Source organism: Agelaius tricolor, unplaced genomic scaffold, assembly GCF_023055355.1.
Source record: "Agelaius tricolor isolate 1412-34295 unplaced genomic scaffold, bAgeTri1.0.p SCAF_30, whole genome shotgun sequence".
Taxonomy (NCBI): Eukaryota; Metazoa; Chordata; class Aves; order Passeriformes; family Icteridae; genus Agelaius; species Agelaius tricolor.
In genome coordinates, this window is record NW_027269290.1 from 7,515,640 (window position 1) to 7,528,408 (window position 12,769).

A 12,769-nucleotide genomic window follows, 5' to 3' on the forward strand; every position below is an offset into this window, starting at 1 on the left:
CTCAATGCCTGCATTGCTAAATTAAATCCCGTTAATTAACACTGTATAAATAACATTTCTATAGCAAGGTGTGCAGCAGGCTGTGTGCTGGAGGATTTAATTATGTAGAAAATGTGCAGCAATCATAATTGGTCTGTCCCTCTGGGTGCAACAGTATCAGACTTCCCACACTTACAGGAATGCTTTAATTAGATATGGAATTATCTATTAGTACTAAAACTAATTGATATTTCCTGTTTGGCTTGTACAGAGCTGTCCTGGGGCAGGAAGAGATGGGAGTGCTGGCTGCCTCAGGGTGCTGACCCTGGGTTGCCACTGCGCTCATTTTGAAAATTTTTCCTTCTGTGCTTTGTTCCTGCCTTACTCCCTTTGTGTCACAAATGACTGCAGGGAGGGGATTCCCCTTTGTCTGAGTAGCTGGAAAAGGCCAAGACAGCATGATTGTGTTTCCAAGATGGATTTTTGCAACTTGTAATGTTCACAGAGGGGACCCTGTAGGCAATGCACTTCAGTATCTGCATTATTGCTGTCCCGTGACATCTCACTGATCTCCTCAGTGATTGCTTAGGGAAGAGTTAATTAGTATTTAAATACAACTGAAGTGGCCTAGGTTAACACCCACAGCTCTCCAAAGGGGCCTCCCAGAAGGTTTTGAGAAGAAATGACAGCATGCTGTTGGTATTTGTGGCACATACTCTGTTTAATCCGGATTGGATACATCAGGTACAGCAGTGGCACAAGACTCAATACTGTAAATGATATACAAGTTTCAACATATGCACTACAATTCCAAAAGAAGACAACAGGAAACTTGGTTCTTCTAGAAAGTTGTTCTCAAATGAAGCTACCTGCAGTTGTGTCCAGTACATTTTGTATCTGTCCTCTGACATTTGTAAAGCAAAGCCCATTTAAAGTACGAAAATAGAAAAGAATCAGGTTGAGAGCTTCTTACAACATAGAACTCCTAAAGAAAACACCATTGCATTGGAATGCCGTACTGTTTATCAAAAATAGACCATCACACCCTTTGTAGAGACTTGCTTGGTCCGAGGAGCCCCTGGGAGCTCCCAGTGGTGGCTGAGGAGTGGGGAGGAGCGCTGGGTGTGCTGGGGACCTTCCCAGCTGCGGCTCTGGAGCAGCACTGGTTTAACCCAGGAGGGGAGGGACACACGGACACACAGAGGGACAGACCTGACCGCAACAGGAGGAGGGACTGTCACAAGCTCTCTGTCACCCGCTCTTTGTTCCACCTGAAACGTTCGTGGCACGGGTGCTGCCCCCTGAGCAGGAGCAGCAGCTCTGGCTCTGGCTCCAGAATTCCCTGTGGCATTTTGGGGTGTCAGGAGCTAAGCTGCACTCGGTGCAAGGGGAGGTGCTCCTTGCTCTGCAGGATTGCCAGAGAGGTGAAATGACTTCCTCGAGGTCACTTAGTGATTGCTCAGGAGCTCAGGAGCAGAGCCCAGGTGCTGATGCTCAGCTCCTGATGTTCACTGCCTTCCCTTTGCTCTGACAGCCTTAGAAAGAAGAAATCACCATGGACAGCGCTTTTGGCAAACACAAAGCCTAAGAACTTGGGCTCTAATCCCATGGATGTACTGCAGTTGGCTCAAAGTGTTGGAGAAAAACAAGTGTTCTAAACCAAAATACTGAGATGGACTGGGTGGGTGAGTGATGTGGGAAAGGTGTTTTGTTCATCCAACTCTAAAAGCAGAATTAGGTTTGTGGTTCAAAGCTGCTGATGTTCACCAGCTCTCCACGAGTGCTGACTGTAACTCTGCCTTAGTCCAACAGATTCAAATATTACAAAGTCCAAGGGATGCAGCAACAGATAAATTAAATGGGATTTTTAATTCCCTGGGTTTTCTTTACAATACATGTAAGATGCAACATGTTTGCAACCTCTTAAAAAAGCAAACTCTTCAAGGATATTTGCATTCTTTAGCTGGTATTAATCTGATTTTCATGCACACACCTTGAGCTGTCTAGACTAGAATGACAAAGGCTGGGTTACAGTACAGGTGCATTAGCAACAGGTTTAGGTTAAACAAGTGGCATTGATTAAATTTGGTCTTTCTTGCCTATTAAAGAAAGATGTATTTTGGATTATCCATGAGGTTTATTTTGCACTAAAGCCACCTGTGTTACCTATGTTATTCTTGTAAGGAAACTGAAAGCAAAAGGTGGCATCTAGAAAGGGTCAATGGAAGTCAAAGCCTATGTGTGAAAGGTTTTTTCATCATTTGCTGCCAGCTGGGTGTGAATCCTGTTAGCAGCTCAGTGCCAGGTGAGAGGAGAGGAAATCTATTGATAGCATAGGCTGAAAATCGGTGAAAATATTTCTCCTTCAGACAAAGCTTTGGAAAGGAAATAAAATGCTCAGAAAAAGGAGTTGCTCCTTTGATATTTTATATTGCTTTAGGAAAATCTGAAAAAGTAATGCACTTCCACTTTTTGTACAAAGAATCCATTTTTACCTCTTTTAAAGGAGCTTCTCTAAAACTATAAAAAGTTGTGAGGAATGAGAGGAGGGGGAAAGGCTTGGAGCTGCAGTGCCACACAGCACTGATGGTGTTCTGGGGCTGTTCCAGAGCCTGCCCTGTCCCTGCAGGGATGGATCCTTGTGGGGATGGATCCTTATGGGGATGGAGCCCTGTGGGGATGGATCCTGTGGGGATGGATCCTTGTGGGGATGGATCCTTGTGGGGATGGAGCCCTGTCCCTGCAGGGATGGATCCTGTGGGGATGGATCCCTGTCCCTGTGGGGATGGATCCCTGTGGGGATGGATCCCTGTGGGGATGGATCCCTGTCCCTGCAGGGATGGATCCCTGTCCCTGTGGGGATGGATCCCTGTGGGGATGGATCCCTGTCCCTGTGGGGATGGATCCCTGTGGTGATGGATCCCTGTCCCTGCAGGGATGGATCCCTGTCCCTGCAGCCCCCAGAGGTGCACAGTTCTCTCCTGGGGTAAACCCAGGTTTTCCACAAGGCAGTTCAGGTGCTTTCGGATGCTCTATTGGGCGACTTCAGAGGATAAAGAGAGCTAATGCCTCCACTAAAAATACTCTTAGCCCTGTTCCTCTAGGCTCAGACTTCCTTAAATCTGTGTGGTTTCATCCCCTGAGAGCCTGTGCTGAGGAACTGACAGCGTGGGCAGCACCTGCCCTGCTCATGGCAGGGCAGGGCCGTGGTTCCCAGTGGGGATAACAGTTCCTGATTTGTGGAAGAAAACAGAGGCCGTGGCAATCAGAGCCCAAGCAGCCAGCCAGAAACTCCTGGAACTGCTTTTCCTCCTTCTTTTTAACCTCTTTAAATGGAGTGTTGTACTCCCTTTCCCAAAAGTTTGACTGACAGTGATTAAAAGCCCCTTTGGGCGAGGGCTGCCACCAGGGCTATTTACAGATACAGAGAAGTGAAGTGCCTGGTTCAGCACTCCACGCTGAATCAGGAATAAGAAAGGCAGCACCAAGAACCCTTGGGGAATCCCTGATTCTTTGTAATTTTTATTCCTGTCCCTGTCAGCACGGGGCCATTCACCCTCACTCTGTGCCAGTGGAGATGAGGCTGCAATGGTGGCAAGTGGTGGAGAGCAAGGCCTCTGATCTGGGAGGGCAGGGGTGCTCGGATGATGACACTTAATGAAAATAAAGCAAAAATGAAATTAAAACATTGGAAAAAAACCTCAGTAATGGTAAGATTAACTGCAGTATAACCTCCTACAGGAAGCAGCAAAAGGCAGAGCATTTTAATCTTTTAAAACAGGACTAAACATAGTTTTGGGTTACATATCACAGCCCTGGAATAAATGACTGGAAGCTGGTGCAGCTACTGGAGGCTCAGCCATAGCCCTGGGGTTCCTGGGATGTTGTAGGGTTCTAAGGAGGGTTCGAAGGATTCTAACTGAGTTAATGCAGCAGCCATTGCTCAGGCACAGCAGGAGTGCTGCCAAAGCAGGGTGCAGCTCCTACGTGTAATCAGCATTAATTATCTATACATGTATGTGTCTGTAATTAGCTATATGTGTGTGTATATGTGCAGATAAATATTACACCGGGAGAGGTTATGACAGATGTTCCAACAAAACATCATCCCTCTGCTGAGCCAGCCTCAATCACTCTTTGAGCCGTTCCTTGCACTCTGAAATTGTAAAATCCCTGCTCAGAAGGGGACGGGGACCTTCCCCTGCTCCCTCCGGGCTGCTGGGGACAGGGATGGGCCTTGGGAGGTTTGTGCATGAGCAGGGATCAGCCAGGCTGGGGCAGGGAGGGAGGGGATGCTCCTCACTCTGCCCTGGAAAGGGCGCTCCAGGAGGGCAGAGCAAAGAGGGAGCAGTTGTGTTTCAGGCCATGAATTTCCCTTGAGGAATCCTTCCTGGGAAGGTGCCAGAGGAGGTGCCAGCACTGAGCATGGCTCAGGCCCAGTTTGAGGTACCTGGGTACCACACAGTGTTCTCAGTTTTTGGTTAGCTGTTAGCTCATGAGGAGACTTTACCCAAACTAAGTGTAGAACTGGGAGTAGAAAATGCTGTCTGTACCACACGTTAGCAAATGTTCCCAAGCTCCAGTCCTGCTCCCCCTTCCCAGGCAGGTCCTGGGAACTGAAATTGCTGACCTTGTCTATCCCCAAAATCAATGCAGCCCAGGAGCCATGGATGGGACAACTGGAGCCCTCAGCCTGTGAAAAAGCCAAACACCTCTCTGTCCATGCAAGATATTTGGCTCTGGGGTTAATTATTATCAAGTATAAATCCAGACATTATTTGGCTACTATTTACAATGGGTTACACGTCCAGTGCTAGCAAAGGAATTTCTCTATAGGAACCAAAAGTAAAAAGTAAAAAGCATGGGCATACATTACAAGGAACCTCTGGTAGACTCAGGAACGCTCGATGCAGTTGAGTTCAGTGCTTTCATTCTTTACCATTTGTGTGCACAGTATTAAAAAAGAATCCTACCTTTTTTTTTCCCTTTTAAAAAATACAGAACTGTAGTCTAGTCACACTCTTACAAGTAAGTGATAACAAAAATAGAAAGCAGATACCCAGGTGGGACTAAAACTCTACTAAAGCCTGTCTTCTTTTTTTGTTGTTTTTGTTTTTCTCCACAAATATGTTTCCACAGACAATAATTAGCAGACAAACACAGTTTGCAATTGCACTGTATTGACCTGAAAGGCGGGTACAAAATAGTCTAAATTGGGGGTGGCATCCGGGGAGGGAGGAGTGTGTGTGTGTGTGTGTGAGTGTGTGTGTGTGCAGGGGCTGGCACACCTGGCTGGGCACTCCCTGGCAGGGCCGTGCCCTCTGGGGCTCTGCCCACTCACACTCACACACACAGCCACGCAGGGAGCTGCTGTGACAGGAGGCTTCTTTTCTCTAAATCTTTTCCTATAAAAGAAAAAAAAAAAAAAACCAGCGAAATTTTGGTTGGTTTAAAGGACCTGCTCCATGAAGAAAAAAAAAAAGAAAAAAGTCACAAAATCTATTGTTTTTCACCTTTTCAGTCATTTCCTCGTGAATAAATATTATCCATTAAAAACCTTTAAAAAGGTGCTGCGATACACAGTGTTAGATTCCGCTCTCTGCAGTGGCTCTGCTGCCGGGCCGGCTCCTGCTCCTGCTCCAGCTCCAGCTGTGCGGCACTGTCGGGCTGAGCAGGGCACAGCTGGACGGGCACAGCTGGACAGGCACAGCTGGCAGGGGCACAGCCGGCTGGGCACAACTGGACGGGCACAGCTGGATGGGCACAGCTGGCAGGGGCACAGCTGGACAGGCACAGCTGGACGGGCACAGCTGGACGGGCACAGCTGGCAGGGGCACAGCTGGACGGGCACAGCTGGCTGGGCACAACTGGCTGGGCTGTGTGGGGCACAGCTGCCCAGGCACAGCAGGCTGGGGCACAGCTGGCGGGGCCATGCAGGGCACAGCTGGCCGGGCACAGCTGGCGGGGCTGTGCAGGGCACAGCTGGCCGGGCACAGCTGTCGGGCCGTGCGGGGCACAGCTGGACGGGCACAGCTGGCTCTGCCCACGGGTCTCTGCTCCTCCTGCAGCCCTTCCTCGGTGCCCGGTGCCCAGCTCTGCCCGATCCTGCCCAGCTCTCAGTGCCCGGCTCTCAGTGCCCGGCTCTCAGTGCCCAGTTCTCTGTGCCCAGCTCTCAGTGCCCGGCTCTCTGTGCCCGGCTCTCAGTGCCCAGCTCTCAGTGCCCGGCTCTCAGTGCCCAGCTCTCAGTGCCCAGCTCTCAGTGCCCGGCTCTCAGTGCCCGGCTCTCTGTGCCCAGCTCTCAGTGCCCAGCTCTCAGTGCCCAGCTCTCAGTGCCCGGCTCTCAGTGCCCAGCTCTGCCCGGTCCTGCCCAGCTCTCAGTGCCCAGCGCTCAGTGCCCAGCTCTCAGTGCCCGGCTCTCAGTGCCCGGCTCTCAGTGCCCAGTTCTCAGTGCCCGGTCCTGCCCAGCTCTCAGTGCCCAGCTCTCAGTGCCCGGCTCTCAGTGCCCGGCTCTGCCCGGTCCTGCCCAGCTCTCAGTGCCCAGTTCTCAGTGCCCAGTTCTCAGTGCCCAGCTCTCAGTGCCCAGCTCTCAGTGCCCGGCTCTGCCCGGTCCTGCCCAGCTCTCAGTGCCCAGCTCTCAGTGCCCAGCTCTCAGTGCCCGGCTCTGCCCGGTCCTGCCCAGCTCTCAGTGCCCAGCTCTCAGTGCCCGGCTCTCAGTGCCCGGCTCTCAGTGCCCGTCTCTCAGTGCCCAGCTCTCAGTGCCTGGCTCTCAGTGCCCAGCTCTCAGTGCCCGGCTCTCAGTGCCCAGCTCTCAGTGCCCAGCTCTCAGTGCCCGGCTCTCAGTGCCCAGCTCTCAGTGCCCAGTTCTCAGTGCCCGGTCCTGCCCAGCTCTCAGTGCCCAGCTCTCAGTGCCTGGCGGTTCCCGGAGCTCGGCGGCTCCTCCGCTCAGCGCCGGGCCGGGCTCACAAGGCGGAGACCTTGACGATGTTGGGAACGTTCGTGGCGGGCCCGGGGCTGCCCGGGCCGGGTCTGCTCTCGCCCTCGGGCGTCAGCGCCGGCGGCGTGGGGATGCTGATGATGGCCGTGGTGATCTGCCCGGCCTTGCAGTTCGGCCTCAGCCCCTCGTCCGACTTCATGTTGAGGCTGGAGCGACTGGAAAACAAATTTAGTGCTTGGCTTGTTTCTCAAAATGAGGCGGTAGAAAGGATGGGGACGGTTCTTAATCAGGATCTCATTCAGCTGAAATATTCAAAGACTCCATTTAAACATCCCCCCGTTCCTGCAAGGCACCATTTATGTCTACACAGATTACACCGAGCTCTGGTAATGTTCCCCCTGGTTAGGAGACAGCTTCTCACAGGGCAAATTGCTCTGTTTCCATTTCCTTCTTGCATAATTCTAGTCTATTTAAAAGGACATCTAAATACCCTGGCCTGTGTAGTGCATCTTTTCAGAGCACAGGTAGTTCTTTCTGAGAAAGATGTTGTCTTTCTTGCATTTCAAATGCCTCTTTCATATTTGCCGTCTCTTGATCCTTTCTATTTTATTTCTCCCTGCAGTAGTTTCAAGGATGTGACAGCTGGAAGCATTCTTATTAGATCTGCATCAATTGCATCCTATAATTAATTACAGGGGGAAAATGATAGGTTGATTTCTGTGCATCTGCACAGCTCCAGGAGTCTGCTATTAGCAGCCCAACGTGTTCATTTGCCACACAAGGCCTGTCCTTTCAGAATGGAGAGCTCCCAGCCGGGAGCTGCTGCCGTTCCCTCGGAGTGACTGCCCGGGGGTGGTTTCTGATCCCCCAAACGCCCAGGAACAGATCCCTGTGCCCCCAGTGGGGCAGCCCCAGGGCCTGGGTGCCTGTGCCAGTGGTAACCAGCACACCAAGCTGGTCACATTCCGCACAAAAATTCACTGAAAAGCGTTTTTTTCCTCTCTCCATCCTTGCCCAGTTTGGTAAGCAAGTGAAATAAGTGTTGACATTTAAAATATCACCGGTGTCTGATTTAGCAGCCAGAACAGTTGACATTCCCCTGAATTACTGCTTCAGGTGCTGGTTTAAAATATTGTCATATTGAAACTGAAATAGCTGGAGGCTTGTTTTGTGCTTACTCATTCATAATTCATGCTCTGAAATGCCCTTCTGGGCATTACAAACCAAGTAATCACTTGCTGCCCTGAAGGCAGCTTTGTTTGGTTTGTATGTCCCTTTGATAGGAGTGGGGAGAAGAGGAATGGGACATTCAAAACCAGCCCTGGTGCACAAAAAACTTAATGGGCTGAGGGGGATTTAGAAAGTAATTTAATATTTGCAGGAATTATATCGTGAATAAAAGATTCTTTTTAAGCAATTTATGTATAAAATGAAATTTTAACCTTTTTCTATTAAGGGACACTTCACCTGTGTCCTTTATGGCTTTTTAGGTCACAGGTATTAAGGCACCATTGTGAAATTCCTCTTATTTGCTTCCCAGTGATGCTTCGAGTGGCAATTTAGGTTTTTGGACAATGAAAAACAGTGGACCGTCCCTGCCAGCCCCGCAGCTGAACACAGCCCTGCCACCCTGCCAGCCCCACAGCTGGGCACAGCTGGGCACAGCCCTGCCAGCCCCGCAGCTGGGCACAGCTGGGCAAAGTCCTGCCAGCCCCACCCCGGGCCCAGCCCTGCCAGCCCTGGCAGCCCCGGTACCTGGCGGTGAGGGAGGGCTGCTCGCTGCCCGGGATGTGGATGGTGCTCAGCTCCTGCCAGCCCCACAGCTGGGCACAGCTGGGCACAGCCCCACCCTGGGCACAGCCCGGGCACACCCCGGTCCCAGCCCTGTCACCCTGCCACCCCCTGTACCTGGCGGTGAGGGAGGGCTGCTCGCTGCCCGGGATGTGGATGGTGCTCAGCTCCTGCCAGCCCCACAGCTGGACACAGCTGGGCACAGCCCCACCCCGGGCACACCCCGGGCCCAGCCCTGCCAGCCCTGCCACCCCCGGTACCTGGCGGTGAGGGAGGGCTGCTCGCTGCCCGGGATGTGGATGGTGCTCAGCTCCTGCATGCTCCGCAGCCTCGTGGCGGGCACGCTGCAGTTGGGCAGCGCCGCGCTCCGCTTGTGGCGCCGCGAGCAGCAGGAGGCGCCCAGCCCCGCCTGGCTGGACACGGACGGGCTCCGCGACGAGGGGTAGTTCTGCAGGGAGCTCTCCATGCAGTTCTGCTCGAACAGCTGCTCGTCGATGAACTCGTGGTTCTGCGGGGAGAGCGGAGCTGTCATTGCCGGGCTGGCGGCCCTGCTGTGCTGCGGGAGATGCTGCAGTGCCTGCAGGGCTGCACTGGGCAGGGCACTCCTGCCAGGCTGCATGAACAGGGCACTCCTGCCAGGCTGCACTGGGCAGGGCACTCCTGCCAGGCTGCATGAACAGGGCACTCCTGCCAGGCTGCATTGGGCAGGGCACTCCTGCATTGAGCAGGGCACTCCTGCCAGGCTGCATTGGGGCAGGGCACTCCAGGGCACTCCTGCCAGGCTGTACTGGACAGGGCACTCCTGCCAGGGTTACATTGAACAGGGCACTCCTGCATTGGGGCAGGGCACTCCTGCATTGGGCAGGGCACTCCTGCCAGGCTGCATTGGACAGGGCACTCCTGCCAGGCTGCACTGGACTCCCCAAGGAGAGGATCTGCCCTCGCTGCAGCCAGGGCCACTCTGCCCTGCCCTGCCCTGCCCTGCCCTGCCCTGCCCACAGGGAAATGAGAGGAGCTGTGGCAGTGAGGAAGGTGCGAGGCCATCACTGCTCACGCAGCCTGACTCGGTCGCTCTGTGGGGTTTGAATTTCTCTTCATCTTTTGCTGCATTCCAGAACGGCCTCAATAAGTCTGGAGTGCCACATGGGTATGAAAGCCAAGAGGAGCTCAGGCTCCTTTTCTTCATGCCTGGGGGCAGGATTGGATTTCATTTGGGTGATCACCTGGCCAGAGAACTTAATGCTTGCATTGGCTGGTGGGCTCAAAGATCCCTGCAGGGCACGAGCTGGGGAACAAACACAGCACTGAAGGGGGGGAAGGAGACTCAGAAAGCTGAATCTGCAAAGAGCTTCTGTGGTAAGGAACAAGAAATCCTGAAAGAAAGAACTCCCATGTGCGGCTAAGAACAGCCAGGTGGAGTGAACAGACCTCATCCAGTCCCTGTTGGCTTCAGAAACGATGGGAAACAGAAGCAACCATGCTGAGGGCAGCCACCAGATCCCACTGGGACAAGGCACAACTCCCACAAGGAACAGGAGCACGGGAAAGCCAAAGGGAGCCACGTGCACAAACCCCCAGGACAGGAGCAGAGGAGAAGGAAGCAAACACTGTCCAGACACGCCACAGAGACCACAGAGAAAACAGATTAAATACCTTGATGGTGGAAGTTCGTACAGATAACAGGGGATCATCCACAAGATAGGACAATCCCTACGGGACAACATGCCAACAGAAGATAAAAACACAGTTCATTGTCCATTCCAGCATCCACAAGTTTAGTCCCAGCGCTGCATCTCTGGCCTCAGCATTCCAGCTCAAGTTTGAATGGGCAACAGAACCTCCTCTCAGGCCCCTCAGCCAGAACCCTTCTGCCAATTCAGCTTTTGAGGGCTCTGTTCACGGGAACAGAGCAGAACCAGAACAACTTTACTGCTTTGGTCCTTTGAGAGCCAAAGGCAAAGGCAAACAAGGTTCCAGCTCTGATGCACAGAGCACAGGCTGGGATTGTTTTGCTGTTGTGTCACCAGTGGACTGTGGGGTTTGATCAAACTCTCTGAAAGCACAGAAGAAGGGCTTGGGTTGAAGGGCTGGGCTCAGGGCACTCAGCACTTGGAGAAAATACAGCATGTGAATGTCCAGAGCTGGAACGGGAGGGAAAAACCTCCCTTTGTTTGCAGCAGCTGCGTCTGCTGTGGGAATATGACAAAGTAATCTCTGTGGTGGCAGCTCCAAGTACTCCAGGGTCACTTTGTCATCTGACACAGCAGATCTGGGGCCATTCACAGCCACTCAGCTGGAAGTGTGTGCCAGGGGCAGCCCAGACACAGGCCAATAAATAATGGACTCTGAGAATCCTCTGCCTGCCTCCAGAAGGGTGAATTGCCCATTGAAACAAGCTTGCAACCATGGTACATTCCTCATTCCATTCCTGCAACTTGCTCACAAAATGACTCTTCAGTGTTTAAAAGCGCTTTTACTGCAATTTAAATTTCCTGTTGCGCAGTGTTCTAATAGAGTACGTGAAGTACAGGATCCGCACACAAACCCATGGAACCTTCTGGCCTGATAATTCCAGAGCAGGATCCAAGCCTGCTCTCTGATTTGGTGCTAGACCATGGCAATAACTGCCTGAAAAACGTGAGGGGAAACCCCTTTGTGCAGATTCTCCCTCTGAGTTTTAATCCAAATTCAAGTATCGCTGTTATTGCCATTGTTGGCTGAAAATTTGGAACATTTTTCAGTCCCTGCCACTCATTGTCTCTTATGTCTATTGTGGTACCACACCCACTAATTAGGGCACCACACCGCTAATTAGGGCACAGCCAGAATTTCCAGGAGCCTTTCCAGGGCAGGGCTCAGCTCCTGTCTGCTGCAGCCCCTCTGCTGGAAGTGGGGCTGTGAAATTCAGGGCACAGCTCTGAGGGGTTTGGGCAGGAAGCTTTGAACTGAAGAGTCAGGTTGTGAAATATCTGCTGGTAATGTAACATTGAAATAAAGGATGAGTTGTGTAAAACAGATTCAGGAGCCATTGATCCAGGAAGAATCAGTCCCTGCCCTGCCCTGGGACCCTCAGAGCTCCCTGGGCTCGGGGCACTGCCATCAATTCCTCAGCCTCCTCCCGTGCCTCTCTGAGCCCCAAGTGCTGCTTTTCCAGCACAGGCCAAACTGGGCAAGTGAAGGTGATTTGTCTAAAAGAAACCCTTGTGAGTCAGAAATCAAAAGCACACTCGATGATGGATGCAGATAGGAAAAGGCACGAATATTTCAAGTATTAACCTCTCTCCATTCTCCCTAGAATGAATCATGGTACAGATAATGTGTTCTTTTACTGCAGAACCTTTTCTATAAACCTGGAAGCAAAACATCTGTATCAAACAAATATCTGAAATGTTCCCAAAGACTTCTGCACACACAATCAGTCACTGGTGCAAAATAAACCTCATTCCAACACCTTGCAGGGTGCAAACAGAACATTCATGCTGTAGAACTGGCTGTGGGATAAATCAGCTGCCCCTGCGACCAGAGGTGAGCACAGCTGTGTGCAGCCTTTAAACCCCGGCTCAGGTTCACCCTCTCTGGGCCATCTCAGGGCCAAAGGTTTCGTTCCCCAGCCCTGGGCGCCGGTACCAGGCTGTGCCTGGGGGTCCCCAGCATCCCGAGGCAGCAGAGCTGTCCCTGGTGCTGCTCAGCCCCACTGAGGGGCTGTGATGTGAGGAAATGCACTTGGGGTCTCCCAGGAGCGCTGAAAAAATGAAACTTCTCATTCTGCCATCTCCCTAAGCCCCGCTGACATCCCTGTGTGCCCAGAGGCTGAGGAGCTGCTGCTGGCTCTGTGCAGGGCGGGACTGAGGGCAGCCGATGATGCACAGGAATTCCTGCTCTCATTGCACAGACAAGGAGGGAAAAGTGCTTTTCACCCACTTCAGACTGTTCCGGGGTGCCCAGGAGGGGTCCCAGCCCCACAGGGATGTTCTGGGGTGCCCAGGAGGGGTCCCAGCCCCGGGGGATGTTCTGGGGTGCCAGTGCAGGTGCCAGCCCCACAGGGATGATCTGGGCTGGGTCCCA

The 12,769-nt window shown here is 52.5% G+C and overlaps 1 protein-coding gene across 6 annotated transcripts in view; it reads right to left on the bottom strand.

Moving 5' to 3' along the window:
* Nucleotides 1-681: 681 nt before the first annotated feature.
* Nucleotides 682-12,769, bottom strand: part of KCND3 (potassium voltage-gated channel subfamily D member 3) — a 96,660-nt gene continuing 84,572 nt past the window's right edge. For 3 of the 6 annotated variants that reach the window (XM_071450353.1, XM_071450355.1, XM_071450354.1), the window contains exons 6-8: nt 10,358-10,414; nt 8,965-9,212; nt 682-7,128 (exon numbers count right to left, since the gene is read on the bottom strand). In XM_071450353.1, the coding sequence (XP_071306454.1) occupies nt 6,939-7,128; nt 8,965-9,212; nt 10,358-10,414 (495 nt within the window). In that variant the 3' untranslated portion in view covers nt 682-6,938. Of the gene's footprint in view, nt 7,129-7,196; nt 7,216-8,964; nt 9,213-10,357; nt 10,415-12,769 lie in introns of those variants that run through there. The other 3 variants (XR_011682878.1, XM_071450357.1, XM_071450356.1) reach the window with 3 other exon arrangements.